Source organism: Mesitornis unicolor, unplaced genomic scaffold, assembly GCF_000695765.1.
Source record: "Mesitornis unicolor isolate BGI_N332 unplaced genomic scaffold, ASM69576v1 scaffold13013, whole genome shotgun sequence".
NCBI lineage: Eukaryota > Metazoa > Chordata > Aves > Mesitornithiformes > Mesitornithidae > Mesitornis > Mesitornis unicolor.
In genome coordinates, this window is record NW_010176743.1 from 3,434 (window position 1) to 14,632 (window position 11,199).

At 47.7% G+C, this 11,199-nt stretch overlaps 1 protein-coding gene across 1 annotated transcript in view; it reads right to left on the reverse strand.

The window, feature by feature from the left end:
* RIN2 (Ras and Rab interactor 2) overlaps nucleotides 1–11,194 on the reverse strand; it is a gene marked incomplete at both ends in the record, with an annotated part of 12,819 nt that extends 1,625 nt beyond the window's left edge. Inside the window, 3 exons of the mRNA XM_010181818.1 lie at nucleotides 742–873; nucleotides 2,942–3,247; nucleotides 10,654–11,194. Of these exons, the coding sequence (XP_010180120.1) occupies nucleotides 742–873; nucleotides 2,942–3,247; nucleotides 10,654–11,194 (979 nt within the window). The remainder of the gene's footprint in view (nucleotides 1–741; nucleotides 874–2,941; nucleotides 3,248–10,653) is intronic.
* Nucleotides 11,195–11,199: the final 5 nt, after the last annotated feature.

The window sequence follows — 11,199 nt, forward strand, 5'->3', positions numbered from 1 at the left end:
CACCTCAACTCACGGCCGAGCTTGGCCACAAGAACCTTTAAACCTTCTCACAAGCTGGTAGATTCAGGGGCCTACCAAGGGCTTGCAGAATACCCCTTCGTTAAAAACGCCACCATGAAAACAGAAAGGAGGGAGACTTCCTTGCCTCTCACCCTAACCCTAGGGAGAAGCAAAGATCATTAAGGGGAGCAATATTCTCAAAAGCACTTCCCCGGCAGAGAATTTCCCCAGAAGTTTTTACAAAGTACTTCACCCAAGTCCCATTACGTGTCTCACAATTTAACCGAATGCTGTGGCCCTATAAATACTCCCAGGATATTTTTAGGAGCAGAAGGATAACCACATTTGGCACCTGCAGAGTGTATGTGTTTGCTTGCTAAGTCATGATGCCTCCCCCTTGGTTGAAAACAACATTTACCCTCATAAGAGAGTACGCATCAGTAGATTCCCTGTTCACTCAGGCCTGTACTCTGCAAGCTATCCAGCCTTCTCCTAGTTTAAGCAGAAATAATGACGAGATTCTCTTGTTGCACTACTGACATTGGTGACTTTAGGACTCCCCTTGAAAGGGCTTCTACTCAAAAACGGTAAACAGCAACTGCGCTGTGAGCAATAATCCCCCTTCCCTGCTCCTTCCTTGAAAGGGTTTCTACTCAAAAAAGGTAAACAGCAACTGTGCTGTGAGCAATAATCCCCCTTCCCTGCTCCTTTACCCAGGTCTAATAAAAATGAACAGATTACCTTCTCCATGCAGCAAAGAAGGATCCAGCAATTCCATCATGTATTCAATTTCAGTATCCAGCTCCAGCATGTCACACTGCGCGAGGACGTACGTCAACACAGGCAAGAAGTCATCGGCTCCGTACAGCCTCCCTGGGTCGAAGGGGACACAGTGAGTGACACCACACCACAGCTGTGTACCAGTGTCAGTGCTGGGAAGGAGAGCGCTATTTCACTGCCCGCACCGACCCGTACATTTGCGTTACCCTAGAGCCTCCTGTTACTCGTGTGCAGCAAAGAGAACGTCACCTGGCACTCGCTGCACAGGAGACCAACACCAGCTTCATCCTGCGCTTCTGACACGCACAGAGCTGATGATGCACACCTTGAGTCATGCCAGGGGATTTAAAGACTGGGCTCGCCTTGGCATCAGCCCAGCTGCCCAGCTCACAAAACGCTGCCGTGCCCGCCTGGCCTGACCTCCACCTGCACTTCTGTCCCTGGCTAAGGGATGACAAACAGGTATTTTCTTCACACATGCAAGGACAACGTCTGCTTTCTGGAGGGATGCAGCCACAAATACCAGTTTGTGAGTCTGAATCCCAGCAGAGAAGCCTGAAAATAAAAGCCTGCTAGACCTGACATGAAAACTCAGCTCATTTCCTTGACAGAGCATAGCTAAAAACATCCGTGAGCACAGCCTCGTATCATTCCCAATGAGCAATGGCAGCACACGGCTGACAGTCAGAGACTCTGCCGCACCTACCTAGGTCTGTCTCTGCTCCTATCACTTTCACTGCATTTAAACTTTCTCTTTAGGAAATACCATGTGGCCAAGTCTCTGGGTCAGACCAAACTGCGTCCATTGCCAAACTGATGCGATGGTCACTGAAAACCATGAAGAGCAACTTAAACTTTGGTGAAGCCCCAGATGTCTGATGGGCCAATACACAAAGTTACACCAGCTAATACATACCCTCCAGGTGTCAACCGGCTGAGAGTGCAAAGCAGATATTCAAACAGCTGCTGCCTCAATGCCATGTTTTACAAACTTCACGTGACAAAATTAGACGGCCCAAGGAGCATTTGCCACATCTCAGCCCAAGCCTCTCAGTGCAACAGAGTTAGTTCAGTTAACCAGCAGCAGCCTCTCCGTATTTTGTTTCTGCATGTTGGAAATACCGTACTCAATGTGATAACACATCACGGAGAAAAAATGGTTACAGCACTGGAGGCCAAGATTCCTATTCCATTTTAAAATGTGGGATTTTGCAGAAATAATGACCTGGGCAGGAGCCCAGACCTGAATCTTGCAGAAATGCCTGGGGGTCTTTAACAGCCTCAAGCTTTCACCATTCATCTCCAGCCCCGAAAGGAAGGAAGCATCTTGATCAACACTGGACCACGCTGCACACTTCACGCTGTCTTAGCCAGAAAACTGCCAACCACCAGCAGCAGCAGCTTATACTTCCTAGGGAAAACAGTCTCCCACTGCCACCAGCAGCGCGTCACCTCGGCTCCTGACCCACCGCCGCAGCGTGCGAGAAGACGTCAGGCAGGAGTCGCGCCCATGAATTCGTGCCACCTCGCACAGCATTTTACTCGTGCTGCTGACCACTCGACAGGTCCTCCTGGTCTGTAGCTCCATTTCACTATCTAGGTTTCAAGGTCGCTTTTGGACTCTTGCTGCAATGCCGAAATAGATGTTGTGTTCCAAAAACATGAGTGTCCAAATGAGAACATTCAGAGCAAGCAAAAATTACTGGATCAGAGGCTGCTTTCCTCCACCCATTAACACAGAGCCCTTGAAGCTGTCATATTGCAAACACACATACATTGAATTACTATAGCTAAGTATAGGGCGTTACCTCTATTACGTTCTCATTTAGAACCAGTGTCAAATGCAAGGCTCACAGGACAGCCTTTCTGACAGCCAACTTCAAAAGCCCACAGTTAAGCAAAGCTGTTTTGTTTTGTTGGGTTTTTTTTAAGCTGTTTCACAACTCTGCTTCACAGTGGACTTGTCAGATGTGCTGCCAGATGCATCAGAGATATTTGGGAAGAAGTGGAGAGGAAGAATCCCTCTCAAAAGGGTGAGGAGGTGCCAGGAGAGCTTCGGGAGAAGGAGACATTTGCAGAATCAGGTGGTCTGATTTCCTCCACCGAAAGACACCACCAGGTCTGGAGAATGAGTGAACCTGAACCGCGAGAAGCGCCATACCTGAGTTATTCTCCATAACGGTGTAAATCAGTTTGCAAACTCTCAGGAGCAGCATGACTTTCTTTTCAGGCGAATACATTTTCTGCATGGTCATGAACTTGACTTTAATCTTTTCCACGTCCACAAAGTCTGGTGTGGGAACAAACACGCCCAGCTCCTGAGGGTTCCTCTGCCGCACCAGCTGCAGGTTTTCCTTCAGCTGTTTCCAAGAGCCATCCGCGGTATGAAACTCTTTCAACATCGCTTCAATGTGGCCCTTCAGTGGCTTCAAAATGCACTTATGCATGGCCTTCTCCAGGACAACATCTGCAACGGGAAAACACAAGTCCAGCTGACTTCCTCCTCTAGAGCAGAGCCAGTATTGACATAACCATTCCCAGAAGAGACACTGCAGAGCAAAACCTACTTGCTAAGACCTACTTATTGTACAAGCTGAGTTCCCAGATGTTGTTAACAAGAAAACAAAAGGCGGAGCAGAATCTGTATCCCATTTTCATTTATGGCAATGTGCTAAATACAAAATAAACCCCATAGACTGTCACAAAAAAAAGACAATAAGAAGGCAGCAAAGAGCAGCAAGCTGTGGCTCCAGTTCCCTCCTTCTTTTATTGGCCAGAAGTCTCCAAGTTTTAATTTACTTTAAGCTTTGTATTTAACTCCTAAAGTAAAACACAGTCAAAACCGTAAGCTTTGTCTGCTTTGGCATGAAAGCCCGTCCTTTTTGCATAGTTTCCATCAGAAACTGTAACTCAACCAAGGTCTCAAAAAACTTGGCTCAACTTTGTCAAGGTCTTTATGAAGTTGGACAGATTATGGGCTTTTAACTGTAAATGAAAACCAAGCAGTGTTTGCCCAGCTTCGGATTTCATCACGCAAGCCCAAGTACAGCTTTGTCATCAAGTCTGAAGTTCTTCTTTGGCAACGGCGCGCACGTGGCGCAGTAACCACTAACTCAGTGGTTTCTTTATTCTACTTCTACTCAAGTTCAACAGCCATCCTCTGTTTTCAGACTATGGGCCATATCAACAGAGACTTCTTTGCTGAGCATTTTCTCTGCAAACCTTCATTTTATCAGCTCCTTTCCCCTCCCACTCTGCATCCCCGTGGCCACACAGCGTACATTAACCATCAGCCTTCCTCAGTGACTGGTGCCACAGCGAGCTCCCGGAGCACAGAAGCCACTGGGGACGCCTCAGGCCCAAGGACAGCGGGGCAGGAGTGCGAAGGGAGCACAGGGACCACGAGCAAGGGAGGAGAGAGGAGACGGGCACTGCTGGATCGCACCTTTATACCAGATGGCAGCAGACATGCTGCTCTTACTGCTGACTGTATTGAAGCATCGTGAATCCTCATGCCTTTTCCAGGCTCTTTGCCTGTTCTTACGCGTTTCTCTTAGACCACAGTCTCTCTCCCCGCCCCAACCCCCAGCTTTTTTTATTTTAAATTGCAGATTATTGCAGGTGTGGGATTTACACACACACTCCAAACAAGCATCACCTACTTCTGTTTTCTTGCTTTTGTTTTATGCTTTCATTTATTTTATCCAGCCATTTTTCCTGCTGGGTCTTCATGCCTCTCCCGTACAAACACCCTTTACGCACTCCTCTTACGGTGCCTTTTCTTCACATGTCGCGTTTATTCCACGTTTGCCTGGCATGAGATCCCCAAACGTCCAACGCTATTGGGAGCTCCCATCTCCCCTGTCCCAACCCTGCTGGGGTTTCTGTAGCTTCTCTCTTCATTTCCCCCTGCTGAGACCCCGATGGAGGGGGCAAAGCCACGTCTGCTTCATTCCCAGATGCTTTCAACGCATCTGGGCTCGCTCTCACAACAGAGACTGCAAAAGCTTCACTGTGCAGTGACAGAAACTGCCTCTCCATGCCGTCCAAGCCATTCTCAGGGCTCATGGGGCAGAAACACTTTTCCACCAAGAAAGACACAAAAATCTCACCCACAGGTATGTTGGATAGCTAAATTTCTAGAGGGTACACAGAGTTCTTTGCTAGCTTCACTGATGATTTTTTTTTGACAATTCAGCTTACTTTATTGCCTGGGTTTTTTCGTTTTCTGTTTTTTGTTGTGTTGTTTTGTTTAACAATAGCAAACCCACCGACTGCTCTGGTTGTAAGCAGAACACCTCTGCAGTTTGCATTCCAACCGCCTGGTCTTGTTTAAGTCAAAACTAAAGCAGTCAGTTCTGCCAAACCTTACATTAAGTGAGAGAACTCTCATTGAAGCTTTTAACTCCCACAGGCTTCCACTAGAAGCCCTGCACATGAATAGTTAACGTCAGCCATCCTTCATCTCTATGAAGCGGGGTCACCACCACGTTTGGTCACAGGAGGCTCAATAAGCTGTAAAGAACTCAGCAGGGATCCTCGGAGCCCTGGTCTGACGAGCAGGGAGCACCCAGCCCGGGACAGGAGATCAGAAAGCTCAGAGCTCCCCCGCAGGCTCCAGGCTCAGCCGCTGCCCGCAGCACCAGCAGGGAGGGAGCTGCAGAGCCAGGCCCTCCCCGAGGCCCCGGGAGCTGCCGGGAGGGAAGATCCTGCACAGAGCCTTGGTTCTTGGCTGGGGCCAGGTCTGTTACCTGCGGGTGAGAAGTGGAAGCCTTAAGTCTTCTCCCCTCATCACTTCATAGCTAGCGCCGCTCCCACAGCTTCGCGTACAGACAAATCTCAGATTTCTACAGCTGTGCAAGATGGTGAGGAGGCGTTCTTTCATATTTGCAACGAGTCACAGGCTCCAAAAGCAGTGCCTGGAAGTTGCTTTGGAATTTACTCAATCACATTCCACAGTTTCCACGGGAACTTAAATGGATTTGAAGCAGCACAGAGGAAGAGAGCAGGCAACTCACGCGGCTGTGCTCAAGGCTCCGCACGGGTCCAAGAACTTATTGCTGAAGGCTGTTCCTATTGGCTTCCGTGCTGTCGATGCAGGCAGGTCAATAAAAATAGGGTGGGATATTTAGTACAGCATCCTTCAGTGCTGCTCAGTACCGCTAACAGGAAGCAAATGAAATGAAGGACAAACACTATCTCTTTGGAATCACAGCTGACTGCCTCCGCTGGGTAAGGGTAGCCCAGGAGAAACTGCCATCTCAATGCAGTTCGTCTGCACAGAACCAGCCAGCAAATGAAGAAGTGACTAAGATATGACGGCGTGTCCAAGGTTTTTGTTGGTTTAAAAAACAAAACACACACCAAACCAAATAAACCCAAACAACACACAATCTTTTCTTCTCCCTTACGAATTCTTGGCACAGGAGTAAGAACCACGGAGTTCTGCTGTCCAATTACAAAGTGGCAAATTCTAGCAAGCTGATGAGGCCAACAACATAGCAAGATTGATAAGGACTGCTTTGGGTTTGTTTTTTAAACAGTAAAAACATCCACATGTATCTTAATTAATATAAAACCTATAATTATTTATATTATTATTAAAGCCTGGAAGGACACTATTCCTTGTGATCTAGATCTCGGACACACAGTCAGAGTCACAAGACATGTATAAGCGTGTTTGGGATCAGACCACCCAACAATTTACCCTTTTTCTTCTGAACTGCCATTACTGGACCCTTTCAGAGAAAGGAGTTTCTGGATACGACCCCAACACAAAAATTCCCAGTCAGGAGCAGCTCTCACTGTAACTGCTAATGGCCACAAAAAAAAGTTCTAATACCTGGGTCTCCCAGGTAAATCCAAGTTGTGAACTGAGAACTGATCCTTTGCATCCACATCTCCATACACTGCTCAGATCTAAACTGACAACAAAATTTCCTGTTTACTTCAGCATAAGCAAAGTGTTTTCAGATATCCTCCCAGGATGCTTAATGCTCCAAAACCAAACCAGACACTCTTTACAGGTTTTTTTTAAACTGAGTACCATTTGAGCTGAGCACCATGTAGCGTTCCTGAAATGACACTTATAATTAGCTTCCAGCCTCAAAATGGGAACTGGAAATGCTTTGATAAATGAATTGTTAAGGCCAGCCAGCTAGTTTCACTGTGACTTGTGGAAACACATCTGTATCCTGTGCTGACACGCCGTTTTGCTTTGCTGCAAACCACACAAGTCTGCATCTCTAGAGAACAACACATTAGTCATCGCCAGTGTCCTTACGCAGCCTCTTCGCAACCCTCGCTCCCTGAAATTGCAGGCGCGCTCTCACCTTTTCCAGGATGCCAGTTTACCTGCTACCAACTGTGTGGCTCCACTGTCAGATCCCAGCCCCCGGATTTAAACACAAGCCCTGTTCATCACCTACGATGGCCAAACCATTCATCAGCAAAAGAAGGGCTTTGGAGACCAGATTTAAAGATATCTTCAAAAGTGGGAAACAAGACTAATGATAAAATCTCACAGAACAGAAGTAAAACATTGCCTCTCCACAAGCGGAGCAAAGGCAGAAGCTGGTCAAAGAAGCCTCCCTGCACGCCAGTTTGGGGCATGGACCGCACTCCCCGTGCAGCCTCCAGCCCCGCCGGCCTCGACTCCTCCACACAGACCCAAGGCCCCACAGCAAGGCACATACAAGACTATGATAAAATCTCACAGAACATGTAAAACAGAACAAGTAAAACATTGCCTCTCCACAAGCGGAGCAAAGGCAGAAGCTGGTCAAAGAAGCCTCCCTGCACGCCAGTTTGGGGCATGGACCGCACTCCCCGTGCAGCCTCCAGCCCCGCCGGCCTCGACTCCTCCACACAGACCCAAGGCCCCACAGCAAGGCACATCCTACCAGCGAGGGCCCAACGTCTTCTCTCCAAACCTCTTTTAACACTCCACGTATAGGAATCTGTTAGGGATTGGAAGTACCAAAACAAGCAAGAGGCAGTAGTATTGTTCGGTCACCTTCCCACACGATAAGTTAATACCTTATTGCCAAATTATTTAAACCAGTTGTTTCCTGGGCTAGGCGCAGATTCGGGCACCGAGATGGGAGTTGTTCAGGTGTTAGGTCCTGCCTGGTGATCACCTGGCAAAACGACCACAGTCAACTGGACTCCTTTCTGTTCACGGCCACGAAAAGAAGAAACACAAACAAGAACTCCCCAACACTTGCTATTCAAGCAGCTGTGGACTATCAGAGTCACCTCTGACCAGCCCAGGTGGATACAATTTCAGGTGCGGACAACTTTAAACAAAAAACCAAACCAAAACAACAACAACTTTGCATTCATCCTTAAACAACAAAGCCGTGTGCCTTGGGCTTGATTCTGTCTCAACACTGGGACTCCTGTTGTTTCAGGAAGGGTTAACAGCCTCCAGTGCTAAGATTAGGAGGCATCTGTCAGGAATAATTAGAAACACTGATGCACATTTGCCCAGTGATCTGGCAGAAGTTAAACAATTTGATATGACTCTGTTCGGGAAACTTAAAAGATCTCCCACAGAAGTCTTTTGCTTGCAAGAGTCTGGAAAGTCTCTGACACAAGAGCAGCTACACGATCATTACACGGACACGGGAGAAACTTCCAAACACCAAGGCCCTCACTAAGCCAGGGGTGCTGCTCGAGCAGACACCGAAACCCAGGAGACAGCAGCGGGATAAGGGGAGGTCTGGCTGCCACCGAACGGGCGACCGGCAGCAGCAGCTCTGGGCGGGAGGGGAGGGCGAGGCCTGGCTGTGGCTGCTCTCTGCAGAGGCAGGACTGGCCTGGAGCGCTGAGGGGCCTCGTTTTCTGCCAAAGGCTCTCTCCCTGCCCCTGCCCCAGCACCAGCAGTGTGGTCCCAGTTGCAGGTGAAGCTGCTGGAACACGAGGGTGCCCAGTGCCCCTTCCCGCGAGCCCCCGGCACGGCACGGCTGCTGTGGCCTGCTCTGACTCGCAGTCGCCAGGCCTGGCCAGAGCCTCCGAGCTGCCCCGCCACTGCTGTGGGACAGTACACGATGAACAGAAAGGAGGAGTCCTTTGCCAGCAGCATGAGGAAAAACCTGCACCACAAACGTGTAAACTGGCAAGAGGATAAACGACAACTCACAAAGTTAAAATTTGGGCTGCAATTCCATACTGGAATAGTCAAGCTAAACTGCAGATAATAGGCAGGGCTACATCATAACAAGTTCTCTACGGGGATGACTAAATCTTGCTGTCACATAGTTATCTGCTAAGATCAGCAACATCTGATGCTCCTGATCCACTGTGGTTGTCTGCAGGCTTGAGCCATAGGCAGTAGATGATTCAAAAGCAAGTTCTTCCTTTGTTTAAACTATCCTGCTTTATAAATTAATTGCTTTTAATCACATGATCAGAGCCAGACTTTGTCGCTGAAGAAAAGCAATGTAGTTTAGTTATTACATTTCATAGCTTATGCCACTCCAAACTACTGAAGCATTTGAAAGCGGTCAGCGCTTTGCCAGTCTTCAGAGACCCACTCTGATTTAACCACACCCTCACGATGAAAAGTGCAAGTCAAACCAAGCTTTCACAGAGTTACGAGCAGACCAGATCTGTATTTGTCAAATATCCAGCCCTCTGCAGAAATCCAGGCGAAAACGCGCCTGCACCACTGCTCAATTCGCTGTTTTTTCTTCCACGTAACACCCACACAATATTCTTTATTATTCCAGTGAGACCATTACGCATCTCTGCAAGAGTCTCGATTTCAAGGACACTCTTTGTGGTGCTATATTTGCTATCGCAGCGCTTGTTACTTTTGCTTGACTTTGTGTAAATGAAGTTGAGGCTACACGAGAATACTCCCTCTTGGTCAAGCGCAGACAGAAACGTCAGCATCAAGATCACCCTATCGTCCCCGAGACAGAACTATCAGCCAACTGCTGGGACGCTGGGTACAGAGGAAAAACAAGCAAGTTAGGACTGAAGTGAGCTCACAAGGAAAATATTCTGCCCAGAGGGATGTTTACCTCCTAAATGTGGCTTATAGGCTCTTTTACAAATACTGCTCAGACTTGGCAAGATAGAGGGGCAGGGAGATTTCATGCAGCAACAATGATTTCTCTTTTGTGGATACACAAAAGTCTCTGTTGTTAAAATATGTATTCAAACATATAGCTTATCTGCAACTATTTATAAACACATACATGTACAGAGAAGTACAGAAAACCTGCGATTAGCAGCCCCCCCTTCTCTCTCTTGCACACATTTTGTTTGCTTTTTAAAACTCTCATGTACCTTCTTATTTAGCCTCCAGTGTAGGGACAGTGCAGCTTTTCTAGGAGTGAATTAAAACGTTTGAAACAATTAGATTTATTTAAAAAGTAAGTTGCTGTGAAATGTCTGTCTGTTCATAACTGCCACTGGTTTCAAATAAATTCTATTTTTGTGGCAACAATCCATACAGTTAAAATTGGCACAGTTTTGCTCCAAGCATCGAGAACTATTTCAGCTCAATTCAGGGAAAAATAATGTGTGCCAGCAAATAAAGGATTCTGTATCGTTAGCAAGTACAGCAGCTAAAAAAAAACCAAACATAAAAAAGTAATAGGGGTAAAAAGTCCACATTGCACCTATTCTACGGATAACTTTTTACAAACAACTTTGTAGCACAGTTATTCCGAGTCGCTCGGGTGGCTGGGGCAGGAGGGGCGTGTGGGGTTGTTTTGTTTCGTTTTAAGACTCAAATACTCAATGGCTCGAGCTCTGCTAGCAAAGTCAACTCCTCCTCTCCAAACTGGCACAAAGACTACCACAATCAACACAGATCAAACATCTTCACCTTCCCCCCAAACACAGCACGGTGTTTCTTACCTATTTGGTCCTCAGGAATCAGCGACTCGATCGGGGGATCAAGTTCGGAACTTTGGGACAGGTAGTTCTTGACTTGGGTCATGAACTGCCGAATCGTTTGCAGCATATCCGTGCTCGAAACATGGCACTCCTTGTTTTCCTGCAGAAAGCTGACATAGTCCTGCACCAGGCACCCAAAGTAAGTGCGTTTGTCCCGGGACATCTCTGCAATTTTCTTAATCATCCTCTTTTCAGGGGTCATGAAGGAACTGAAAACTCCACTGACTTTCCGTAGCTGAGATTTCACAATCTTGGGGAGAACAAAAGAGCTGTTTCTTTTCTTCTTGGGCTTCAAAGGGGGTGCCATGCTCTCCTGGTCGCTCTCCCCCTCAAAGTCCTCCAGGCTGCTGTTGGTGTCCCCCTCATAGCCAAACAGAGGCATGCTCCGATCGAAGTCCAGCGAGTCGGACGAGGAGGTGGAAATGCTCATGTCGCTCAGTCTCTGCCTGCCTCCATTCCAGGGCGCCTGTGACTCAGAGCTGGGAGCTGCCGCCTTCTTGGCGGCTG